This window comes from Peromyscus leucopus, chromosome 1 (genome assembly GCF_004664715.2).
Source record: "Peromyscus leucopus breed LL Stock chromosome 1, UCI_PerLeu_2.1, whole genome shotgun sequence".
NCBI lineage: Eukaryota > Metazoa > Chordata > Mammalia > Rodentia > Cricetidae > Peromyscus > Peromyscus leucopus.
In genome coordinates, this window is record NC_051063.1 from 38899420 (window position 1) to 38927373 (window position 27954).

Consider the following 27954-nt stretch of genomic DNA (forward strand, 5'->3'; position numbering starts at 1 on the left):
AGAGAGATTTCAGTGCAGAATCCATGATGTTCCCTAACTTGAAACAAAAAGACCCAATAACTCAAGCTAACATGAAATTATCAGGGAAATCAAAACCAGAATTTTCAATCGTTTTTTTCCATTCATTAGTTACTTTAAATCAAATACATAGAGACCATTATTAGGCACTTAATATTTTAGGATCAGCACTCTGGAAAAAATAGTTATTGCAAAGACACTTTGCATTTGCATCTTTAGTTTCCTGTTGCCTGCCAAGTAAATCTCTATGTTGAGACCAATCCAAGAATTTGCCTCATTACATACAGTGGTTTCTCAGCAAAGATGATAAAGCAAATGTACATTAACAGAAAATAATTCCCCAAATAGAAGCCAAACTCTCACATTCTCAAGGGAAAAATAAACTTTCCCCCAGTGATTTTCTCATTCCTCTTTTCTTTTTATATCTCATGATTTTTAAAGAAAAATGACTGCTCAGTAACGCTTAGGGGATAAACATTCCTAGTAATCCAGCATTCTTGTGCTGAGCGATGACATGTGTTGCATGGACCTAGGGGTTCTGAGTCTGAGATCTGTTTCTTCAACTAATCAAGTGTTTCAACTTGGGATGCTGGTTGTACACTGTGAGAGACTTTCTATTGTACCAAGTTTAGACCTGACTATCTGTTGCCCTTCTTAAAAAAAAATCCAGAAATGCAAAAGCATTAGTCACCCATATATACAAAGTTAAATTAAAGTTGCTAGGTAGAAATAGTACAAACTGAAAGTCTCCTGGGTCCATGAATCTTTTTCTATCTTTCACCATTATTTCTAATAGATCTAATTAAGTGATATATTACAATGCATACAGCTGGTGACCATATAGTATGTGACATTGAAATATGTATTATCTTAGTTGTTTTTTGATTTTTTTACAATAGGCAATATGAGAGAGTGAGTGAATGACATCTTAGGACAAACAACTTGATCAAGTTCAAATATTCATGATAGCCTAAGACAGCCATTCTGGCAACCTACCACATGACTCTAAGTCCCAGACCCATGTACTCTCTACTGTATCGTGCTGTTATCTCATACAAGATTAGGAGTGAGGCACATCCCAGCCTTACCTCTCAGGAGTGAGGATAGAGGTAGAATTCACATCATCATTCCTAACTAAAAACTGAATAGTAATTTTGCGTCTTAGTATTCAACTCTTCCAAATTTGGTACATTGCTTGTATTATTTTTTTAATTGCTGTCTTGACTTTGCCAAGATAAGCATGCCAAGGACATAATAGATCTTCAAAGTAAACAAGAGTAAGATGGTTAAAACTGCAAGGAGGATGCAGTGAGTCATAAGGAGCCTTCATGGCTTTGTAAATTTTACAGACAGCAGCTGGCCAGGGTTTCCCATAAATACTGGAGAAATGTGTCTTTGTGCTTCTTTCAGAAAGAGGGGATAAGGGATAATTTCTAGTACATCAATATACTGTAGCTTTAAAAAAATATCTGTCCCTAGAAGAAACTAATAAATTAAAGCCTAACTTGCAAGGGTTTTATCTTAGTCCAACCGTCATGGGAAAAGAGATACTATCTCAACTCCAACCCAACCTGGCCACCGTGTGTGCACAAGTGTGTGTGTGTGTGTGTGTGTGTGTGTGTGTGTGTGTGTGTGTGTGTGTGTGCTGGGAAGCATACAATTTAAGGTCATAGGATCCCTAAAAGAAGGAGGGAGGTTGCAAGGGCAGAAGAAGGATATGAAGGGATAGGGAGATGAACAGGATCAGGACACATGATGTGAAATCCCCAAAGAATCAATGAAAAGTTTTTTAAAAAAATTCAAAACAGCATTAACAACAAACAAACACTTGAGATCTCTTAGTTCAATACAGCCAGATTTCAAGATTCAGGGTGAATATACATAAGTCAATCATTCTATTAGATACCAGTAATGCACATGTGAAATCTTAATTAAAATCAATGCCATCTGCATCAGCACTACTAAAAATGAAATGTCAGACTTATCCATAAATCTAATAAGATATCTGAAAGATCTGCATATGACTATGAAATTCCGTTGAAAGAAATCAAGGGCTAAGTAAATGAACAGAGAAACATTCCATGTCTATGGATACGAAGACTTACTATGTCAAAGTTTTAGATCTTACCATGTTGACATATCGATGATACATCCCCAATAAAATATTTTGAAAAGTAATTTTTTTAGATCTCAACAAACTTATTGTAAGTTTGTATGGAAAAGAAAAAGACCTGTGCAAGTCAATACAATATTAATGTGAAACTGTCCTCAGCTTCAGACTTACTACAAGCTTAACAGCAATCAAGCCAGCATGGTGACAGTGAAGGAAGAGAAAAGATCAATGAGAAGGAATAGACAGAGTTACATGTGATCTTTGCCAAAGAAGCAAGGGTACCAAAACATAGCAAAGACAAAGTTTTAAGCAAGCAAACTGGAATACTAGCAGATTTGCACACCCAAGCAAATTAACCCTGCCACAGGCCTTACTGCTCTCAGAGATGAACTAAAATGGATTATAAACCTAAATGTAAAACACAAAGTTTTAGAAACCCTAGCATATCATGTAAGATAAAACTTGGATGGTCTCGTATACAGTAGTGACATTGTAGATAAACATCAAAGTCACAAAGCACTCCATGATTGATGAGATAGACTTCATTAAACTTCAGTGTCTACGCTTTGAAAGAGACATTGTCAAGAGAATGAAAAGAGAAATAGGCAGTGATGATATATCTGCAAAAGTTGTAAGAATTGTTATGTGAAATATGTGAGTAAATCTTAGAAACAATAAACAGTTTGAAGCAAGCATCTTGGTTTTAGAACAATAGCCATGTCGTTAAACACAACATAAGCTGGCCAGGAAGCATAGAGCATGTTCTCCACATAATATGTCATCTGGGAAATGCACATTCAAATGAGATACCACCACATTCCTGATAGAATGACAAAGTTCAGAACATAATGCCATCAAATGCTGGGGAGGATAAGAAGTAGGAAAGCTATTCTCCATTGCTGGTGGGAACACAAAGATGCAATGGCTAGAGAGATAGCTTTGTGGCTAAGGAAACATACTGATCTTTCAAAGGACCCAGTTTAAATTCCTAGTACCCACACATCAGCTCACAACCATCTGTAACCCCAGCTTCAGGGAACTCTGATTCCCTCTTCTGGTTTCTATGGTTACTAGGCACTCACATAGTACACATAGATAAATACATAGTACATAGTACACATCCAAGCAAACACTTAAATACATAAGTTTTAAAAAAAATCTTTAGAAAAATAAATTGGCTATCAAGACATGAAACAACATAGAGAACATTTAAATACATATTACTAACTGAAAAACATTCCAACTTGTAAACAGAACATACTAATGAGTCTAACTATATGATGTTATCAAATGAAAAACTAGAGATCTAATAGCAGATGTTGAGGAGGAGAGAGAGATGAATAAGTAAATCACAGATGATTGTGGGGAAATGCAACTATTTTTTGTTTCTTACATTTGTTCAAACCCAAAGAATGACCCCTATATATAAACTTTATATTCTAGGTGATAACCATCTGCTTATAAAGTTCACCAACTATATCAAATGCACCATGTTTATAAAGAGGAAAGCTGTCCATTGGTGGGAGCAGGAAACAGACGAGAAATTTCTGCATGCCCCTCTCAAATTTTCTACGAACCTGAAATGCTTTAAAAGTTGCATTTCAGATCCATGGGATGGCTCAGCAGGTGTACGTGCCTGCTGCCTGACAATTGAGTTCAATTGCTGGAATCCACATGGCAGGTGGAAGGAGGGAAGTGGCTCTTGCAAGTTGTCCTCTGACCTCTACACATGCACTGCAGCATGCACCCAAATAAATAAATAAATAATAAACATGCTATTTTTTAAAAACAATTTTAATGTTGCTTTTTAAAAACCAATAAAGGACATTAATGCAATTGATGATCATTCAGCCTAATCTGCAGAGTCTACTCAACACCAGCATCATCACCAACAATTTCCTGGAGTAAACCCATTTTAAAAGTTCCAACAATTGATCTTTGTACTTGCTTACTGTAAGGCACAGCCACCTCATCACTGTCCTTAAAGCGAATTGTATTTGCAGAACACCTGGCATGTGTTGATGAGGATTCTTTACATGTCATCCAATTTTATTTCCTGCCCTCACAAATAGATATCTGGCTCGTGTTTGACCCATGTGAACTCTCAATCTCAGAGATGCCAAGCAACGCCCTTGCTATTACTTAGCACATCAGTAGAAAGGCCAGAAATTAAAGCAAAATTGAGTCAATGACACTTTAAAGATTTCAAACAGAAGAAAAAGAGCCGACAAATTTTTACCATTTCTCAAAGGGCTATTTCTTTCTAACAATTACTTAAAGCTTTTCTACTAAGGTAAGGACCTGAACCCAGGAAGCATATTTTGTTCAGTTCTGTGTGTTCTTATGTTCTTAGCTTCACTGTGTACAAGTTATTGCTGCAATCCAGTTCCTGCAAAATAACTTAGAAACTGGAGCACATGAGTCTCGATCAACTTTGAACTGAGGAGAAAGGGCCAAACCTTTGTGCTATTGCCAAACCACCAGAAGTAGGTAAGGGTCCCCATTTGACTGGGCCACACAACTGCACTGATGTTCACATCCTTGTTTCTTATGGCGACAAATGGAACTCGAAGGTGAACGTGTTCCACTGGACCTAAAGGAAAAAGGGAGAAAGGCAGTGTTTATGTTCCCAGAACAATCCATCAACTTTTCCACAGCCTTGACTTTTAATCTCTATCTTCATGTCCATACCTGTAAACAAAAAAGCAATGATCACAAATCCTAAAATGTTGGTGTGTATGTGGTGTGTGTGTGTGTGTGTGTGTGTGTGTGTGTGTTCTTTAATTGTAGCAGAAGGTATGACAGGAAATTCAAATTAAGTTTCTGATTTCTTGAGTAACAGATGAAATGAATTTACATCTGGTGAGCCCATCTACCTTGAATACTTATGAACCTCCAGTCCAAGGACAAAGCTAGTTTACTAGACACTTAGCCATTAAATAGGATGATAAACAGCAGTATGTTTTATTTTTGAAAATTAGCCCATTTTGTGACTTGAAGTCAGTGAATTATATGGAAGGCTCCTCCATTATCCTCTGTTGCTAATTGGTTTCTGTCCAGTTTAACAATTGGCCATTGTGCCTCATCATCTGGAGGACAAACTAAGTGCCACTCAGAGGCGTGCAAGGCCACTTTATAGAGAGGGAAGAACATAGCTGCCTATGAAGGAGAAGCAAATGTCAGGATCCCAAATAATAATAATGCAGCTTCTCCCCTTTTCTCAGAAACCATAGAAAGCACTGTGCTCTATGCTACACCATCCAGCAGAGGAATATTCATGAATACAACCCAGGTGGAAATGAGACTAATCACTTAATCTAAAATAAAGAGAGGAGAGAGAAATACTGACCAAGAATCATTTGTATATTAATTTTACATCTGTGAGGTTCTGTTTTTAAGACTTGTCAGATATTCTCTTCCTGTCATTGTGACAACATCTATGGGCCCAGATGATACTATTTTAGGAGAGGTAAACTAAGCACAGAGTGATGGGTATCATACAATCTCACACACATGTGGGATCTATGAGCTTACAAAAGTAAGCAACAGAAAATACTGTTTGTCAGCGGATGACACAGGTGGGGGGGAGATGTTGGTCAAAGATATGAAATACATTTTACAAGTCTATTGCACTCTGATGTAAACCACAGTGAATTACATGTATTACATTTGGAAAATCTTTAAAAACAAATTTTAAGAGTTCTTACCATTAAAAAAGTAACTTGGGGATGTAATGTTTGTAATAATTAACCTGATGGAGCCACCACACAATTTATGTATGTGTTCGAGAAACATCATGCTGTACAAGATTAACATATGATTTCTGTCAGTTTAAAGATAAAATGAAGAAAAAATCAAAAGCATTCATTCATCTATAGCTTGAAAACACAGTGCCTACAGCTCACTGCCCTGACTCCAGACATACAGCACCTCAAGATTCTTTACCAGCACATAATTTCAACCTTGGCACTTCATGTACACACTTGGCTGACACTTTAATTATTTAAATGAGCAAATTTGAATTATTTTTACATGGTCTGCCTGAGGTCAGCCACAAAAACAAGGTGTGAGAAAACATTGGCAACTTCTCTTCAACGTTTTATTTACTCATATTGAGTGGTTAAGGTAAAGAAAATCTCTCAGTGTTTTGTGTTCCTCTGGTCAATGATAGACAGCACACGAGAAAGGTGCTAGCCCAGGAGGGAGAGGAGAATTGTGATGGTATATATCAACACTGCAGAGCCTTATGCCTGGGTCCAGTTCTTCCATTCTTCCCTTGTTGGGAAGATGGCTCTTCCATCCTAGAAGCTATTGTTCCTATTTTCACTCCATTCCCCAAGTGGTATGAAGACTCTTCCCAAGCTGCCTCATGAGAACCTTAGGATTTAACAGTTTACCCAAACTGTACATGACTGTAATCCTGGAAATCCCTTCCCATCTCTGGCACTTGTAAGTCTTGGAGGGCTCTCTGACACCCAAGAAAACAAAGTAACTTCCCTCTTCCTAAGATTACATCAGACATGAATGGATGGAGTTTCTGTGAATTGACTAACATGGTCCCGTCTATTCCACTTTCAGGTCAATTATGTTTGGCCAAAATTAATTACTACAAACAATACCTTAGAGCAGATTTTATTGCAAAGATCCTGAGCCAGATCTTCACTTGAACATGGGGACAGATTATGGAAGAGCAAGAAGAGAGCTGAATGGATTGGGAAAGAAAACCTTCCGACACAGTTTTTCCCCTTTTGATAAAAGTCCAATAATCTGTGTGAAATTGGTTATTATGGGTGGCTAACAACTTCTTTTGTTAGTTAATGGCCCAAGGTGAGGCCAAGAGCAGTTTCCACTGTACTAACTGTCTGGTAAATGCAGCCATGATTGATTTGGAGGGAATTACGAGCACAATAAAAGTCTCAAGGAACATTTCCTTTTCGTGCACATAACCCACAGTATAAGCCCGTTCCTGGCATATTCTCTTTTCTCTTCTCTCTTCTCTCTTTTCTCTTTTCTTCTCTCTCTCTCTCTCTCTTCTCTCTCTCTTCTCTCTTCTCTCTCTCTCTTCTCTCTCTCTCTCTCTCTCTCCCTCTCTCTCATTGTGTGTGTGTGTATGTGTGTGTGTGTGTGTGTGTGTGTGTGTGTGTGTGTGTACACTAGGATATATTGTTATTTCCAACTGTAGACAAAGCCCCACTCTTGGCTGCATCAGTTACAAAGGTGGCATAAGTCCTTGGACAGAGGAATGTAAAGTTATTTTTCTTTCTTTGCCTTTATCTTCTTTTTAATTGCAGCAGAAGTATCAGGCAGAAAGGCAAGAGGAAGTGCTAATGATTATTGTAACAACCAGTAATGTTTATCATGCAGCAAGTCAGGTGTGAAACAGCATGCTCCATACTGTGCAGATAAATGTAACATGCTTCTGAAATTTCTCCTTCAAAAAGATCTCTATGTAAGGTTGGCCCTGGACTGTATCTAGGAACTTGGCTTTGAGAGTAACCCTTACCAATAGTTACCTGGGAAGAGTGGTTCCCTTGAAAACAATACGGTTTATTCATAATATCTGCTTTCTACTAAGGGTTGGAGTTTGGCATATATAAGACAAATAGGGACTCTGTGACTATCATGAATTTTGGACTCCAAGTCTCTATTAATTTTCTGTGGTAGAAAGCCCCTATATATCATCACTTCTTGTTAAAGCAATCAGCATGCCACATGTGACTTTTTGTGTGTGTGCATGTGTATGTGTGTGTGCATGTGTGTGTGTGTGTGTGGTTTATGTATGTGTGTGCATATGTACATGCTTTTAGGTGTGCATATGTGCATGAAACCTAGAGTTTGACATCAGAGATGTTCTTCTTCCCCGCCCTTTAAGCCAGAATTGCTCCCTAAACTTGTCACTCATTGATTTGGTTAAGCAAGTTTGTCAAACAGTCTCATAGATGCACCAGTCTTCACATGACCCCACCACCCAGTGCTAAGATTACAGATGTGTATGTACCACAACCATAGGCAGTATAAGGGTTCTGGGAATCCACACTCAGATCCTAATGTTTGCCTGGCAGGCAAACTTTATTGACTGACCCCTTCTCTAGATCACGCCTTTTCCTTTGCTGGGCTTGCTTTGAATATCTTCTCTGGAACAATCAATGCCCAAGGATAAAATCATGTGCTAACCTCTCTGTTTCCTCCTAGTGACTTACCATGCCTAGGAGTGGTCTTGGGTGCCCCTAGCATATACACCATCCCCTGTGGTTCCCAGAGCTTCCTTATAATCTAAGAGTTAAGATGAGGAATTCACGTTTTGTAAGGGCCAAGCAAGTTGGACTATATTAGGCATTCAAAAGAGTTACAATCAGGATTCAAACAGTTTGAACTTGAGCCCAGGACTCATATGAGCTCCTAATCCAATGTTGCTGGAAGAGAGATACTGCACTGGATATATAAGGATCTTCATCACTGTGTTTATTTACGATTCATTTTTTAAAATAGCTCTTCTTCAATAGGATGAGAATAACACAAGGGTAGGATCATACTTGCATTGATGACTTTTAAGTGCCTGGTAGAGTCCCTCACATACATTAAGAACTCAATAAATATTTCCTGAATGACTTAGTGAATGGTTAAGCACTTCCTGTGTAGTTCATTTCTATTGGTACCCTGTGAGGCCAAACAGTGCTTTGACTTAAGCCATTTTAAAGTTGGAATTAATCTAGAGGTTATGTAGTACAGATTGGCACTGTAGAGACATAATTGATTTATAGTCCAGGTTACTTCCTATACATTGTTATTATATACCACTGTTGTTCTTTTCACTAGAAGATAAAATAGCTTGCTGTCTGCCAGGAGTTCTTTAGAAATGTGCTATTTACATACAAGAATTTACACAATCACTGAGTTATGAATAGGAATGGAGTTTTTCATATCCACTTAAACTCTTTTAAATATGTAATTTTCATTCTATGTGACATATTACTAGAAAGACATTATGGGGTACATGGTGGTCCCTGCTTATCCATTTTCACTTGGCACAATTTCAGTTACCCACAGCCAATTATAGTCTGAAATTATTAAATGGAAAATCCAGAAATGGACCAAAAAATCCTAAATCTTCAACTGCATATTGTTCTGAGTATCATGATTAAATGTTGTACTGTGGCTATGGCTGACTTTCCTAAACATAACATGTCATACTTTTATTCAGTGTATGTGTGAGATATATATGTATATATACAGTATCTGTACATAAGCATTAGAAAACAAATGGTATAATCAGTCTTTGGTACAACTTGTGGTTTTAAGAATCCTTTGGATGTTGGAATACTTTCTTCATGGATAAGGAAAAGGCTTCTGCTAAAACAAAGGCCAGAGAAGTCTTTAAACCCCTACGTATTACTGACGAGGCATGATGAATCAGTGCCGCCCACATCAACATTCCCTTAGCCCACAATCTAGAAACAATATTATTTATGTTTCAGTGAACATGATGCAAGTTTCAGGACAGATAACACACAAAAAGCATCCAGTGCTAACAAAACATCTCAGAATCTTGGTGGCTGTTTCCACCCAGCAGCAACCAGTGTCATTGAAGCCGACTATAGAACAACACAAAATTGTGTTTACAATATAATGAACATGAAATAACCTTGGATGTATGAAAACAGTCTTTTAAAACATTCAGTTCTTGAAGGCAATTGAAACATGTGCTTTTTCAATCCTGCTTGGGCTCTTATAACAGAGCCAAACACTTAGTTTGATTTATGTATTTTTCACCCATAGTGTGAAAAATGAACCTAGGACCATCAACTAGATGGCTTCCATTTTTATTTACTTTCCAGGAATCTCTAAAGCAAAGGGGAAAAGATGTTTTATCTGCATGTGAGTATACACGTACACATTTATGTGTACCAACCTATTAGAATGGTATTACAAAGTAAAGAACCTTGGTAATGTTACCTTGTAGCATGAATCTTAAAGGGTCTTATTAATAAAAACAAACCTGGGGCCAGGTATTGGGGTGAATGCTGAAAGATTAGAGAAACAGAGCCAGCCACAGCTAACCTCACCTCGCCAATTCCTCAGATGATCTCGTTTCCTCAAACTGGAAGCCTCTGAGTCCTCATCCAAATGGATCTCAGCTGAACTGCTGCTCAAAAGCCTAAAAGCTTAACCAGGCTCTAGTTCCTGGTCTTCACGCCTTATATGCCTTTCTGCTTCATGCCATCACTTCCTGGGATTAAAAGCGTGTGTCACCATGCCTGGCTGTTTCCAGTGTGACTTTGAACTCACAGAGATCTATATGGATCTCTGCCTCCAGAATGCTAGGATTAAAGTGTGTGTGCCACTATTTTCTGGCCTCCACGTCTATCTAGTGGCTGTTCTGTCTTCTGACCCCAGATAAGTTTACTAGAACACACAATATATTGGGAGACACAATATATCGCCCCGTTACCTATACATTTAAAATATGCAATCTATTTCAGCATCATTAAATTAAATTATAATTCAATGTGCATTCCAGTGCTTTGACTTGGATGATTTTAGGAGCCACCATGAACCTGGATTTAGCTCTACACTCTAGAAAGTGAAAATGCACACCTTTAATGCCAGCACTTGGGAGGCAGAGCCAGGAGGATGCCTGTGAGTTTGAGGTCAGCCTGGTCTACAGAGCAAGAACAAAGACAGGCACCAAAACTACACAGAGAAACCCTGTTTTGAAAAACCAAAAACATACAAACAAACAAACAAAAAAAAAAGTGAAATTTTGACAGATGGAGTTGCCCACTGGGAAAAAGAGGAGTCGAAAGCTACTCATAGCTACTTACAAACCACATGCAGGAAGAGGACAGCTGTATCAGAGCCAAGGCTGTTCTCTGCATAGGCTGTCACCTGGAAGATCCCCGCACTCTTGTACACGTGCTTGATGCCATCCTCAACGGGGCTGAAATTGGCATAGGACACAGCAATCCCATCCCCAAAGTCAAGCTGGATGTTTGTCCTTTGGAGGTCACCCTGCAAGGGAACAGGAATTGGTCTGGTTCCCTTCACAACATTCTGTTCACTCTCGCTCTCTCTTTCACTCCTTTCTTTTTTTCATCATAAGTGTGGAAGCTCTTCCACTATATGCACCAACTATGAACACGGGGCAACCGGAGACCATGAACTGAATGTTCCGAATCTGTGAGGCAAGAATCCTTCTTCTTAGAAACAAACCTCTGACTAATGCACAAGCCAGAACCTCTGCCCAAAGACTGTGCACTGGTCATACTTTCCCTTTACATCTCTCCCACTATGGCAACGTAGATGTGAATGAAATACTGATGGGTGCTCTCTTAACCCTCATACAATGTCAACTACCCTTGAGTTTATAAATGTAAATTAAAGTGGAAATGAACTGGAGGCAATTGAAACGGATAAGATCGTGGCTCTTCACATCCATTTGAGAAAGTTTTTATAGCTCTGGTCCTGAAAACTCTCTAGTGGAACTGTGATAATGACCTCCTCTGAATCTCCAAGTCCTCTAATTCAAGTATCAATGTGAGTGAAGGATGAGGTGTCTGCCAGGCCAGGATAAGAAGCCTGCACCTTCCTTCAAAGTGTGGTTTGGACTTTAAAGGCTCTGAAGTGCTCAGACTAGTGAGGAAAAAAAGAAAAGAAACTCCTGGCTTGCTTTGCTCCCTTTCGAAGATCTCAAGAGCCCCAAGCAATTTGCATATAAATTTAGAGGGCATTGTCAATCAGGCAAGCCTTCCAGCTCTATCAGTCCAGCAAAGAGTGCTAGGAAACTCCCTGGTTTGGGCAGAAGGAACATCTCACACTGGGAGCAAGAATCAGATAAGTGGACTGGAGTGACAGCATACACTCAGATTTTACTGCCTGGATTGCAGAAGACATTAAAGCAATGAGCTAATGAAGCCAGCAGCTGATGTAGAAGCAGCCAACGCTATGCTGTATACAACCATTTCAATCATCTTCCCCATCCTCTCATTCACGTGTTTCAGGCTCTTTAAAGGCTTGCAGGTTCTTCTAATTAGTGAGTCTAAAGGTTAGAATAAAGCAAGAGAGGCTCTGAAAGTCCACAGCTATAATATGAATTTCCATTTCCCCCTCGCAGTTTACAGGTTATATCCTAAAGGTGATAAGAACGTATCCAGATAGGTCATAATGGCACAAGCTACAATCCCAGTACTCAGGAGGCGGAAGCATGTAGAAGACAAGTTTGAATGAGCATGGGCTGCACTGAGTTTAAGTCTGGCCTGAGCTACACAGTGAGTCACTATGTCAAAAGAATCAAGATGAGACTGTCTCAAAAAACCTAAGGGCTGTGGCTATTGCTCAGAACCAAAGTCCTGAGTTCAATTCTGTGCATAGAGGATGAAGGAGGGATGGAGGGAGGGAGGGAGGGACAGAGGGAGGGAGAGGAGAAGGAGGGTGAATGAGTGAGCAAGCAAGCAATCTATCCCTGAGGCACTGTAAACTGGGTCTTTATTACAGATGAACGGAGAGGGTTTCTGAATAGGTATTATTTCCTGCCTCTTCTTCTCTCACTCTTGGCATAAAAGCTTACGTAAGAATAACATCTCTGTTTCCCTTTTTCTGAGATCAAGGAATTGTCAGCATGTGGGTTCTGACTGCAGACGCCCAAGTGGTCACCTACCTCTTCCATTAGAATGATGAAGGTTGCATTCTGACCCTGCTCTGCCACCAGGCGCCCATCAGTGGTGACCACATGGAGGCCCCGAGGAGCTTTTCCAGGACACAGCTGAGTCTTAGCAGAGTACTTCTCCCTTAACCCATCTGTGCAGTTGTTGGACACAATCCTCCGGTACCTAGAGAGATTTGACAAAAGACACTTTTGACAATGCTGCAGCTTGTAGTGTGTGTGTGTGTGTGTGTGTGTGTGTGTGTGTGTGTGTGTGTGCGCGCGCGCGCGCGCATGTGTTAGGAAGGGAGGGTAAGAGAAAAGAAGCAAGCAAAAATAACTTCTCATAGTTGCTCTTAAAAGCCAAGCCTCCAAAACTACAGCTATTCACAAAGACAAACAATACTCAGGAGCGGCTATCCCTCCATCTCAAGAAGGCTAGCTCCTTAAACATTATTATTGATCCCACCTAGTGCACTAGGGATCGTATCAGTGTCTAAACCAGCCAAGAAAAATCAATGCTGGCTCCCACACAGAACAAGAGGAGGCGTGCACCGGGCTAGTGAAGCAGGAAAAGCAAGCGCACCTCTGTCAGCTAGAGGCCCATTCTATTTCCCCATGGCCACCTCCAACTTTCTTTGTACTAGGAAGCAGTTAGAATATGAAACTTTTAAGTCCCCATAATCAGACAGTTTTTCCCTATCTCTGCTCCATACCAGGATGTCATTAGTGGGACATTGTAAGACAATTGCTAAATGGTCTTATTAAAAAAAAAAAAAAAACCCTGGACACAGATATTGGGGTTAAAGCTGAAAGAACAGAGAGACAGAACAAGCCACAGCCAACCTCACCTTGCCAACTACTCAGCTAATCCTGTTTCCTCAGACTGAAAGCCTCTGAGTCCTCATCCTGAAGGGATCTTAGCTGAACTGCTTAAAAGCCTTCTAGGAAATCCTCAGCCCAAAAGCCTCCGAGTCCTCACCCGAAAGGGTTTTCGTTGAAAAGCTTATAAGCCTCTAGTTCCTGGTCCTCATGCCTTATATAACTTTCTCCTTCCTGCCATCACTACTTGGGATTAAAGGTATGTGTGCTTCCCAGTACTGGGATTAAAGGTGTGTGCCACCACTGCCTGGCTCTGTTTCCAGTGTGACCTGAGATCTGGATGGATCTCTGCTTCTGAATGCTAGGATTAAAGGTGTGTGTTACCACTGCCTGACCTCTATATTTAATATAGTGGCTGGCTTTGTCCTCTGATACCCAGATAAGTTTATTAGGGTGCACAATATATTGGGGAACACAATATATCACCACATGACATTTAATAAAAATTTTTAAAAAATGAAAATGGTAACTTTTACTCTGGAACCACTGAGCTATTTAATAATACATTTCCCCATTTGCTAAATCCTTATTTCCTCCTCAACACAAATGTCACATTAGAAGCACAGGTCTGAAACCCCTATTCAACTTTGCTACAGTAAGATTAATTTACAAAAGGGGCTAGCCTGGGAAAAAGCTACCAGCTTCTATGGTAACACCATCATATGTACAGTGGTGTCACATCAATTGCCTTGACCCCTGACCCAAGAGCTTGCCTGCAACCTGATCAGCCACAGAGATATTACTTCCAGGAAGTCCATGATCTAGTCATCTTCTCTAAAACTGATGTTCTAAGAAAACCACAAAAGAAATGTCACACTATTGCCACTCTATCCATCATCACCACCACCACCACCAGAACCACTGCCAACACCACTGTTGTCACTGTTGTCTTCTTTCATCCTCTGTATCAAGATTATCAATCCATCCACGGTGTCTTATTCTAAAAGACCCAAAGCCACAAAACTCTAATGATACAGGTCCTGCGTCATATTTGACTTTTACTCCTTAATACCCCCACGTCTGAATCACGCCACCTGTAGATGGAAGTTTCCCTGTGTTCTGCCTGGACCCTCCGGTTAAACCCACCCTATCTACACCTTCTTCTGGAGGTACCACATGATGCAAACCAAATGCTGTAGATAGCTCTCAGCTCAAATGAAATTATAATACATCATTATCAACTGTCAACTGAGCTATATCTGAATCTTTATGATCCAGTATGGCAGCTGCTATCAAAGGGTAGAGATGTAGTTAGTATAGCACACTGAAATGATATATCACATCCAACAGTATTAGAATCATTTTCACCTCCAATTGTTTTAAACATGATGAGAAATTTACAATTATATACACGACTTATTCTGGAGTCCTTTTGATCATTGCTGATTTAGTTAAATCAACTATTATAAGTTAATATTTCTGGGTTATCTTTACTTACAAGATACTTAGCTTTTAACTCAAGATCAGCATCTTAGAGCTACTTGTGTCCTAGGCAAACTTTATGTCAACCACTTCCTTTGTTAGCTGTTGGTAATGTGTAATACAGTGTGATGATGTGTAAAACTTAGGAAAACTGGAGGTGTCTATATAGTCCTATAGGAAGTCCTTTGAGGGAGGAAGTAAATAGATTTTTCATCTCCCTGACTTATTTAGTTAATATCTGCTATTTTGGCATACATATGTTGCTTAAAATTAGATCTAGCTCTATATGCTCCATGATTGTGGTGATATTTTAATTATACTGAAATGTGCTTTTATTTATATGTTAATAAATAAAGTTTGCCCAGAGATCAGAGGTCATTAGCAAGCCAGGAATAGAAGTCAGGTGGTGGTAGCCCACACTCTTAATCTGATCACATGGCAGGCAGAGTCTCTATGGTTGGTACTGGGATTAAAGACTCAAAGGTCACCATGCTTGCTCTGTCCTTGATCATACAGAGATTCCTGGCTCGCTAATGACCTCTGATCTCTAGGCAAACTTTATTTATTTATAACATACACATTTGAGTATAATTAAAATATCACCATATATGATTATATGAAATGTCTTAAGAGAAATCATTTCTAATGATTTCTAAAAGATGCCAAGGCTATAAGCTGGCTTTTGCAGATGATTCCATGTGACCATTATGTTCTCCTCCTTGTTCTCTGACAGTACATATCCTTAAGTTGAAATTGTTCAATTTGCATTGAAAGACTTAAATCTTTAGAACATATTCCATAAAAACCACTACATTAAGGGACTGAAATGCCCAGAAAGGCATCTAGGAATGAGTCCCCTAAAATTGAATATTTGCCCCAAATATCATGGTTTTAGAGTATTTCAGTCTGCTCAACACAGCCATCCCATGATGTTTATGCTTCCTTAGTAGATTGTACCTACTTCTCTTTGCAACCACACAGAGTCAAAGTAAAAGAAGTTAAATAACTTGGTTAAGATGGCAGATAAAACACTTGCAGAGGTGAGCATGGAGTCCAGAGAGCTCAGTGTCTTTGCTTCTCTGAGAGTGGGGTCGAACACTCATATCCTCTCTACCCTTTGGGAGATTATTACAAAGGAAGAAATCAGCCTTACTCTAGATCTCTCAAGTCAGAAGCTGACTCACAGAACCTCAGATAACAACAAGATGTATCAAAACATGAGAAGTGTGTCACAGTCCCATCTGCCCACTGTGCAGATCTTTCGTGGGTCATAGAAGCAGTAAAGGAAAGGGCAAAACAACACATCTCCTGGAAATGCTTTGCCAAGTGTTTCAGGATAACCCCTAAGTGAACAGTCAGAGCATAATTAGACCATTGCCCCAAACCTAACACAGCATAAAGGAGTACTGACTGATGGATGTGATCATGTGCACTACTATTCACATAGTAACCCCAGACTACCTGAGCTATCTTTTAGCCCACTTTATTTATTTTTTGGACACAACATACCCTAGCTACACTCATTATTTTCAACAAGATACATTTCATTTCATTTCATCTTTGAGAACAGACAATAATGCGTTGAGTTTCTTCAGTTATTTGACTCACCCAGTGCTATTAAGGTAGCTTTGGCCAAGGCTGCAGTCCTTTGAGGGGGAAGCTGGGTTGTACCAGAAAGCTGGGATACACTGGCTTTCCCCATGTCTTTCATAGCCATAGTCACTGTCAAGAAAATAAACATGGTACAATGATATGTGTGTACAAATGTTAAAGGCTTACATAAATATATACATGTCCCACTGCCTCCCCAAAGTCATAATTCATTGTTTTAATTAGCCCCAGTGAGGCAAATACCACACATTAAAAAAATATATGTTTTTAAAAATGGTCTCATCATTTAGAATTATAGTCTGAAGAGAAAAATGGATTATTTAAAAAACCCATCTAAACTAGAAAGTATATGAATTCAAATGTGTGACAGGTACAATGGCTTGGAGGTGAGAGTGGGGGGTACTATACATTTAAAATCATACTTTGAATCACAGAATTAATTAAATAAGTAAATGGCAACCAGGGAGATGACTTTAAAGGTCAAGGTACATCTCTATGTAATGATTCGGTGTGTACTGTCTGAAAATGATTGCACAGAATTTATATTCATTTTAACTTTAAATCCAACTACTTTCAAGCTTTTGTGCTGTGTGTGTGTTGTGTGTGTGTGTGTGTGTGTGTGTGTGTGTGTGTGTGTATTCACATGTATGCCAACAGAATTTCAAACTTCTTTTGATTAGATAGGAGAGCTATACTTTCTTAAAAATAAAATAAAAACTAGAGTTCTGTTGCATGCTTCAACAGAATCACAGCCACAGCATCTGAGTAGTAACATGCCCCTGCTTCTGGAGTTGTATAAGGTGCTTAGATGTGTAAATGTCAAAATATAGGAGTAATAATGTGGGTGGAGGGTATTACGCTCTCACAGCCAGCTGGAGCTCACTGAGAGCACCCTCTCTCCATCCATGTTTCCACATTCAACATCAGAAGAGAATCCCTGGAGCCCAGACAGCACAACCTCATCATCAGAATATCGCTCCACTGAGTGTGAAGGAAACATGAGACAGATTAGCAAGCCGTTCTCTGTGCTGTGGTACATTATATCTGCTCCCATAGTCTTTGAAAGTAAGTTATCTGAGTGAATACAGGACAGGAATGGAAGGAATATGGGTATTCAAATGCAATGATACCTCATTTATCCTTCATTGTATGTCATGACCTATCAAACAAATGTGACAAGATCTGTCCTCAATTGTTTCTTCAGTCCTTAAAGGAGATGTCTCAAGCACCAGACCTAACACAGCAGAAAGAAGTACTGACTGATGGATGAGATCATGTACATTACTATCCATGTAGTAACCCCAGACTACTCCGAGCTATACCTTTTAGCCCACTGTACTTATTTTTGTATGATATACCTGGGGTATGGATCATTGCATCTTCTGTGTTTTGCAGTTTCTTCTTTATACTTCTCTCATATTTAGGTTATATAAGCCTATATCCCTAGTTCACTGCACACAGTTTTCAGGGCTACAATATGTTGGAAACTATATTGTCATTTATTTTCACCAATTAAATTGTCTATAATAAATGTTATAGAGCAAATTAATGTCATAAATTACATTAAAACACAGTCTCTCCAATTACCCCACTGCATTGTGTCTATTTCTGTAAGAAGAGTGTGAGGCTTCATTGACACTGTAGGGTTAACTTCAGAAAGTATCTCCAATGCCCAAAAGGTTACTAGAGTGCATTTGAGCAGAGTTGTCAATCAATGGAAGGTAGATTGCAAGAGAAGCTTTGATACAACCATGCTCAATAAAGCTGGAAGAAAGGAAAGCAAAAGAGATACTTCTGCCAGGTGAATCCTTTGACAAGTGTCTGGTCCACTAGTAGTAGAGGCTCCTGGCCCGTAGTTCATCCGGTCTTAGTGTAGCTTGAAATAGCCCATGAAGTCTGGTCTTAAAATTTGGGGAATTTTGTCAGGTAATTAATGATTGTTAAAGCAATTATTAAAAATTAACTTATATGACATTTCATTCACACAAATTATATTTGAAAGTCAATAAAAATACACAAAACACATAAGAGTCTACTACTTTACTGCATTTTTTAGTTTTATATAGTTATAACATACTGTATATATGTTACTACATACAACATATGCTAGTTACATATGAATATTGTTATAGTATTTATGTCTCAAGGTCTTTTCTATCCATGTATTTGTCTGGTAGGAATACTGCATAAAGCGAGGCTACTGCCTAGCTCTTCTCCATTCCTTGGTCATTAGTATAATGTTGAAACTGGTCATTGTGGGAATCCATACAGCATTCAGTGATTGCTCCCTAGTAGTTAAACATTTGTCAGTACACCACTGAACACTGACTTCCCAAGCATTCTTTATGCACAAAAGCACTGGGCTGTGGTATACACATACTCCTCCTAGAAAACTCCCCTATGGCTTTATGAGATGAACCTGTTGACCGATCCTGCTGACCCTAGAAAATATTGGGAATTTGGGAAGGAAGGATGCTTCTCTTAAGCAGCCTTGGGGAAGATAGAAATGTTTTCAAGGCTCTTTGCAAAATGTAACCATCCTCAGCAGTTCTGTTCAGCTCTGCTACCTGTTGGCACTGCAGTAATTAAAAAAGGTGCATCAAGCGTGCTGTTCTGCCCCAAAGAGCAAAAGCACCTCATTAATATTTAACAACACTAACCGAAACTGGCTGCCTCCAAGCTGTGGACTTCTTCATTAATTTCTGCTAAGTGCATATTAAACTCTTTCACACTGTCCAGCCTCCCTCCCAGCTCATGAGTCTGCAGGATTTAAACAAACAAACATTGGCTGCTTCAGCTTCCTGGGGAAAGGTGTAAGCCCATGAATTGTGAGATTTGAACAGAATACAGCAGAAAGTCTGATTTGCCTCAGGGAGGTATGCTTCCAGATCCCACACACACAGACAGCCAGTTTACCTCAAGACATAATTTACCCCTGTGTGTTGCTTGATTAGAAAAGCGGTAAAATATCTACCTGTTTAGGGGGAAATCTGTCCATTTCTAAGAATATGTATATAATCCAAACCCCACCTAAGGAAAAGCCTCAGATTCAGAAGAAGGAATGAGCAAGAATAGTTCAGAAATTAAAAAGTGTGTGCCATCATAGAAAATGGTAGTTTCGCAACATAGATCTAATCCAGTCTGCTTGTGGGCTGTAAAGGAACAAGTGAAAGAGAATGAAGGACTTGCTGGACATTGCATGAAGCCCCTCCCGGCATACAGCGGTGATCAAGACTGCGGAGGTGTGTTTAATGCTAGTATAGTACCAAGGGCTACTACTTAGTCAGAATGTGGTCCCTGTTCCCTAAGAAGAACATTCTGGAATTAAAAAAAAAAAAAAAGATTTATTTTTAAGTGTGTGTGTGTGTGTGTGTGTGTGTGTGTGTGTGTGTGTGTGTGAGAGAGAGAGAGAGAGAGAGAGAGAGAGAGAGAGAGAGAGAGAGAGAGAGAGAGAGAGAGAGAGAGAGAGAGGGAGAATGTACACACGGGTGCAAGAAGTGCATGCCTGTGGAGGCATTGGATCCCCTCGAGCTGGATGGAGTTACAGGTGGTTGTGAGCCATTCATTGTGGCTGCTGGGAACTGAACTCGGCTCCTCTGCAAGAACAGGGCATGTTTCTAACTGTTAGATCTGTCTAGCCCATTCTCAAACTCTTGACCAGTCAGAAAGCTAAGGTCTCTTCCCAAGAAGCTTCAGGGTCTGTGTGAGTGTCAGTCCAGGCAGAGGGCAGCACGGTGCCTCTTTCTCTCTCCTTCTTCTTTCCCACCTAGCAGCTGAGATTTCAGGATGTAGGCCTAATACATACTTTGATGCCATTTTATGAGTGTGTCAGGATGGGCTTAGGATCAGGTGGATCTTTTCAGGCACAGTGTGAGCATTCATGAAACAGAAGCAGCTACCACAAGAATAATAATCATCATCCTCATTGGGTAAGGCATGAATTCAAATGCAACCATAGAAAAAGAAACCATAATATCTTAGCCAAAAATTACTCAGACTGACAATTACCCCTTAAGCATTTCTTTTTATCTAATCCCATTAGAGCCACCTGACTTATCTTTATCCTGCTGACAGCTTGCTAATATATCTGCTCTGTTTAAATCAGAGTGTCACCCACTTCCCTAAATATACGTTTATTTTATTTAATAAATGGTATAGCTCCATTACCACTCCCTGAAAGAAGCCATCCATGATTACAGGTCATCTCTTTGTTCAATGATGGCTTTGCTCTGACCACCTCTCCACCTGCGATAAAAGACAGCTCTGTCCAACAGAACTTTCTACAGTGGAAATATTTCAAATAGATATGTTCCACTGTGGTAACCACCAACCAATGCAACTAAGGAACTGTATTTTAATTTAACTGAATTTTAATGTAAACAATCACATGTGACCAATGGCTACTAATGGACTCAGAACATAAAACTAAATACTTTATTATATTCTTTTTGTTTTCTGTTATATCATATTCTGGTGCAATAACTCTCATTTATACATTGTTTACTGTCTTGTTTATACTTTAGCTAGTCCACTACAGAAAAAAAACGCTAACTTATGTTCAATATGTATAAAACCAAAGGCTGAATGGACCATAGATACACCTGAAATCATGTGTATGGCATCCCCAAATCCCTTTCCCCTTGTCATCTGTATCGCCGCTGGATAATCTCACTCTGTGGATATGGCTCCATTCGCAACAAGGAAGAAACCACCATGGCATTCTAAGTCTCAGAGCTCAGAAATTAGATTATTATTATCTTGAGTGAATGGAGCTATGTAGAAGATGCCCAACTCTTCTAAGAGCTAGATGAGAAATTAAGATTATTCATGTAAACGGCTACTACAACCCAGTACATAATAGGTACTCAACAAAAGTTAGCAATAAATGAGCAAAAAGCATGCATGAAAATAAGGGGGGATTACTTCCTGTGTTATCACCGGCAAATATCTTCCTCTTCCAGAGGGCTAGCCTTACTGGGGTCTGCACAGGGCTTTGGAGCAAGTCCCTCTCTAGCACCTGAGACTCTATTGGCAACTTTATTTATCTCTTGTGTGGGCATTTGTTCCTGTGCCTCGCCCAGGCCCTGGTGAAGACTGCTTTGGAGTACCTCTTCATAGCAAATTTAAGCCTGGGAATCTTTTAGGCTCCTAAGTAGAAACTCCAATCTTTATGTGATGTTTACACTTTTTACCTAAACTTTGCATTCTACAGAAAGATACTTCTGAGACTCAATAAACTTCTCCCTTTAAGCCAAATTATCTCCCCTTTGTGAACCCAGGTTGTGTGTCCTTTAGCTCCCACCAATATGGAGGAGATATTAAACACACCATTCCCACCCTACAACTTCCCTAAACTTACTAATGTAGGCTATATCTCCTTTACTACTCTAAGAGCCTTATACATTGTCCAAGGCACCCATAGGAGCAGGCCTGCTCTGGCTCAGGAATGTGTGTGTTAATGGCTAGAACTAACTGAATTGGGAACTCCCAGAAGGATAACCATAGGACTCAGGCTATGATACTGTGCTCAGATAATGGCTTCCAGGATTAACACTAAAGACCAAAACACAAATTATATTTGATGAAAAATCATATTTAATTTTTCTTTTTAAAAATTTATTTCATTTTATGTGTGAGTATTTTACCTACATTTATGCATATACACTGTGTATGTACCTAGTGCTCATGGAGGTCAGAAGAGGCCATCAGTTTCCCTGGAACTGGAGCTACAGATGCTTTTAAACCACCATGAGGGTGCTGGGAACTGAACCCTAGTCCTCCGCAGAAGAATCCGATGCTCTAACTGCTGAGCCATTTCTCTCAGTCCTGAAAAATTATTTCAAAGCCAATGCTGATACTTAGTGACTTAAAATCAAAGAGAATAATTTCTAACATTTACCATAAAACTATTGTTAATAAGCCAGGAATTGCCATCAAAACTGCTTTATCCATATGCAGAAGTAGTAAAAGCACACATTTAGGTCACATGATTTTTGTTGATGTTGTTATTCTCTGATTGTGACCAGGGACAAGACTAAGTCTCTCCTTTTTAGTGACCCTGCATCAATTTCAAGTGTTTTGTTTTTTGTTGGTTTTTTTTTTTTTTTTGCCTTCTTTATAATACAAGGTATGATTTACAATAGAAATGCAAATATCTAGTACCTTGTGTAGAAAAATCTGTAATGTCTACTTGGAGACCATATACCTATTATAATTCCACTAGCAATGGTAAAAATTTCTTTATTTGAAATTGTCTTTAGAGTTAATGAAATAGTCTATATTAAATTTCACTTAGAGCAGTCACCCTGGGTCATTTGGAGATGAGTTTTAATTTTAGAGGAATTAAATGTGGAGGCCCTATTCCTTCTGAAACATAAAATCTCAAATAATAAGACCCGTTTGGCTTCCTGAGCAATAGATGTCATAAAAGAAATAAGCCAAGGTTTAGCCATCTTTGCATTTGAACCCCAACTCTGCCTCTACTATTTCTGTATCTGCAGTCAGTTAACTTCTGAAGAAACTGCTCATTTTCCTCTCATTAAAATGGCAATAGTAAAGACACCAATATCACAGTGTCTTGAATATAGGTAAGACCTCTATCAGCACAAATGTAAGACCACAAAATGTCTTGTGAGGGGTCCCCTCCTCTTCCCAATAACCGGCTTTACTTAGATTCTGACAATAGTCCCCAAAGAAGGCTCAAAACCACTTTAACTCCTGTCACTAGCATCACAATAATTGTATAACACCCAAAGGTACAACTTTGAAAACAGTGCTTACTTAAATGTTTAAGCTCTGATTTATCTGGTATAAATCCTATGAGGATCACTTAACTCTGGAGGACAAATTCACAACTCATGCAGCAGCAACAGCTACCATATGTTGTAGGCTTATGTTGTATGCAGCTCAGGTAAGCATCTTATCTATATTAATGAACCACCCTCATTCATTTACTAATTCATTTATTTCTCCCTAGAACCTGGTGAGAAATGTGTTATGTATTTTTATTTTGCAGCCAAGGAGGGAAAGACACAGACATTAAGAAAATTTCTCAGAAGAAAAACCTGTAAATGTAAGTGTTGGGATTTTTATACAGACCAGCAAATGCTAATAGACTAGATTAAGGAAAGAAACATTATTTTGTTGTCTATTTTATTTGTAAGTCCTCATATCAATGGGTGAGGGTTGGCTTTGGATCAAGGAGACAGAATCTGTAAGTGTGGCATACTCAAAGGCAGTAGACCTCAATGGAGTAAGTCTAGAGAAGGACACAAGGTGCACTGGTTTGCATGCATGTGAAATGTCCCTCCTAGGCTCATAGTTTTGAACATCTGGTTCCAAGCTGGTAGGGGTATTTGGCAAGCAATGGAAACTTTAGCAAGTATATCTTCTATGGAAGAGGTGAGTCACAAGGAGTAGGCTTTAAGAAGTTTGTATCCTGGCTTGATTTAGTGTCTGCTTTCTGCTTCCTGTTCTCCCCATATTTACAGAGTCCCAATGCATAGTCCAGTTACCATGATGAACTGGAGCCTTATACCATTAGCCTTAGCAACTGCTACATACTTTAAGTTGCTTTTTGTAGATACTCTGTCACATCAGTGAGAAAAGTAGGAAATGCAATAGCCATGCTATACTTCTAAGAAGAGTACTACATCTACCTGATATGATCATACACTGAGCTGTTGTTCATAATTAAAAATATTTTCCCAGCTGTGAAAATATTCTTGTTTTCAAACATCTTCTGACACAGAAAGGACTCTACCATTGAAATTTAAATTCCATGTGGTACATCTCACTTTAATGAATCTCATGGAAGCCAAGTTATCTAAGAATAAAGGGCAGATCGGGAGCAGGCATGATCACTCTACACAAGTGACTTTCAGTTATCTGTTTAAGTTCTAGTAAATTCAGGCAATAAAACCATGACTTCTAGACAATATCTAGATGAAATGAGATGAGAGAAGGGAGGCTGCTGTGTAAGGGTAAATGCTCTATGCTGTGGTGATATATTGTGTCCTGCTGCAGAATGTCATTCTGTATGCTGCGAATGTGTACTGCTCTAATTGGTTGATTAATAAAATGCTGATTGGCTAGTAGGCAGGAAGTATAGGCGGGCAACCAGACTAGAGAATTCTGGGAAGAGGAAGGCTGAGTCAGGAGTCACCAGCCAGACACAGAGGAAGCAAGATGTCAAGGCAGAAATGAGACAAGGCACCAAACTACATGGCTAAACATAAATAAGAATTATGGGTTGATTAAAGTGTAAGAGCTAGTCAGTAATAAGCCCGAGCTAATGGTCAAGCAGTTATAATTAATATAAACCTCTGAGTAATTATTTTATAAGCAGGTGAGGGACCACATGGCTGGGCAGGACACAGGAAAACTCCCAGCTACAGTGCCCCCCCCCCAATATATTGTACACCCTTCTAAAGCTTATCTGAGGATCAGAGGGAAAACCAGCCACTATAGTAAACATAGAAGGCAGGCAATGGTAGCACACGCCTTTAATCCTAGTATTTGGGAGACAGAGATGATCAGGATCTCTGTGAGTTCAAGGCCACACTGGGGAACAAAGCAGGCAAGGTGACACGTGCCTTTAATCCCAGCACTAACCATAGAGGTCTGGAGGTCTGTACAGACAGAGAGGAAATAATGTAGCTGGGCAGATAGGAGAAGTGAGATGAAGAACAGAAAGGCATAGGAAGTAGGTCTCTTTGGCTGAGGATTTCCAAGTGGTAAGAGCATGGCTAGCTTCTTTTTGCTTTTATGATCTCTCAGTTTTACCCCAATATCTGGTTCCAGGTTTTTTTATTGATAAGACCATTTAGCAATTCATCTTACACTATGCATTTCAGCATATGTTGCTAGTCTGAGCCACAGAACTCCAAATACGATTCTGCTATTGCCCCATCTCCTTTCTTGACTACGGGATGATGCTTGAGCCATTAGTTGTTTCTTCTAACCCATGATAATCACTATCAATTATCAAATGAAACTTCAGCTTCTGACTGAACACATAGGAAGCATTCATCTAGCTGAGACCAGAGGGATATTCACATATTCTCAGAACTGGGACGGTCTTTTACTCTAAGAACAACATTCAAAAACATATTACAACTCTTTATTGGATGTTTACTGTAGAGTTGGCACTGGGATTTCAAAAGTAAGGGAAATTTAAAGCTCCTACATTCACAGCACTTACATTCTACTGGGGAAAGACCAATGGTAACAAAACATTCAAAAGCACATTCACTTCATACAGTGAATACTAACAAGACAAAAGCATGGTGGTGTATTAGAGAGCACCAGGGTATATAGATGAGACAAGGTATCTTCGGCATTTCTAAAAAGCTAACTATTTTGAAGAAACAAGAGAGATTAAAAGGTGTTAGCATTGCTGAAACATGGAAAATCATTGTATTCTCCAGTCCTTCTCCTAGGAATTAGCCTGAATTAATTAATAGAGTTGGTAGTGTGGCTGTAATACAGCTAATAAATGAAGAACAATTACAAAAAAAATAGATAGAAAAGGATGCCAGGCCAAAGGGCCTTCAACAAGGCAGTTCCTTAAAGGAGAGAGAATCTATTAAGGTATCTTAAGTACAAGAGTAATAAAATCTGATCTGGAATTTAAAAAAAAAAAAAAACTGTACCTGGTCCAATAAGTAGGACTACAGACACCCACCCATGACTTCAGAGTGACAGTGTGGTGAGTGAAGGTGGTGTTAGTAGACTTGGCAGGATAATAACTGCTCTAAGGATGCACACAAGTGCTTTCAGGGACAGGTTGAAAGGACTCCTTGACGGCCTACATCTGAGCATAGGGAAAAGAGATGTTAATCTCACTTTCATTTCAGCTATGGTCCGGATGGCTCTATGCTTGGTTCAAATTAGAGAAATACTTTCCAATAAGAAGGATTCTTCAGTCACACTAATCATGCCACCTCTCTTAGAAAACCAGATGTATATTGTATAGATTAGATAGACATATTGCTCAGAGGAGAATGAAGCTGGGCTGGAGGCAAATTTTCATATTTGGGAGTCATCAGTTGTAAGGGAGATTAGATATCAGAATTCTAGATACCATTACACTTTTTCATTGTTATCAGAGGAAGAATTACAGTCTAAAATGGAAAGATTGCCAACACAAAGAACTGACCAACGTTTGTTCAGATGGGAATGTTAATTGCCTTGATTTGACCATTCCACAGTGTTATATGCACACAAATTATTATACTATGTCTCACAAAAATACATAAATACTATACATGAGTTAAAATGAAAATAAGAGGAAATGATGACCGAGTACCCATACATAGAAGTACAATTTGAGAAAATATATATAAAAGTGATTCCTAGGCAAGTAGCTCTTTAAGGCTCATCAGTATCCAGCACCTCTCCTCCAGAACTATCAAATATAGCTACTCACTCACTGAAGATGAGGAGATAAGGGAAAGGCTCATAGGAAATTCTGATCATACAACACTGGTACTTCCTATCATTGTGCCTCATTCTCATTTTCAAGTGATGTAGAATTTCTGTCTGGTCCAGAAACTAAGACCATAGATGTACCTCCTGCATCTGGGTCAAAGTAACTCCATCTTCATCCTCACCCACAAGCAGATAAATATCTGGTTTGAACTGCAGACGAAATTTCAAAGGACTCACCATTCAAAGTCCCAGTCAGCACAGACACAGGGTTCTGATACCACCGACCCAGAGTAGTCTCTGCCAAGGGCACACTGAGCACCTGGCTTGCGTTTCTTGAATATTTTCCTTTCCCCCATGACACAAGGCTCTCCCTTAAAGAGGAAGTTCATAGTGAGATAGGCAATAAAATACACAGGAGGTGAAATAAGACAGTTGGTCAACAAAAGCACTGGCCCTTAGTATTCAATGTAGCAATCTCATTTCTCATGCAGAATTTTCAAGGGCAAACATGTTAATCTTTTACCACCACATGGAAGGACCACTATGTATGCCTGGCCTGGGTTCACCCCTCTACCCATCCTATCCACGATGTCTATATAATACAGTTTCTTCTCCATCTCTGTGGAGAACACAAGGACTTCAGATTATAGATCAGCATACAAGTGGCTTTAGCAGCTAAAGTAATGAGAAAACAACTTCTGGCATACTATTTTTATTGTTTATATTGTTTTCACAGTAAAATTGAGGTTGACTCCCATAAGTGCAATCTCTACCCCTCTTCTCCCCTCCTTCTCTCTCTCTCATTCTCTCTCTCTCTGTCACTCTCTGTGTCTCTCTG

At 39.3% G+C, this 27954-nt stretch overlaps 1 protein-coding gene across 1 annotated transcript in view; it reads right to left on the bottom strand.

The window, feature by feature from the left end:
- Sorcs3 (sortilin related VPS10 domain containing receptor 3) overlaps nt 1-27954 on the bottom strand; it is a 615406-nt gene that overhangs the window by 24355 nt on the left and 563097 nt on the right. Inside the window, exons 16-20 of the mRNA XM_028874644.2 lie at nt 27354-27487; nt 16683-16796; nt 12786-12957; nt 10954-11140; nt 4591-4724 (exon numbers count right to left, since the gene is read on the bottom strand). Coding sequence (XP_028730477.1) covers nt 4591-4724; nt 10954-11140; nt 12786-12957; nt 16683-16796; nt 27354-27487 — 741 coding nt within the window. The remainder of the gene's footprint in view (nt 1-4590; nt 4725-10953; nt 11141-12785; nt 12958-16682; nt 16797-27353; nt 27488-27954) is intronic.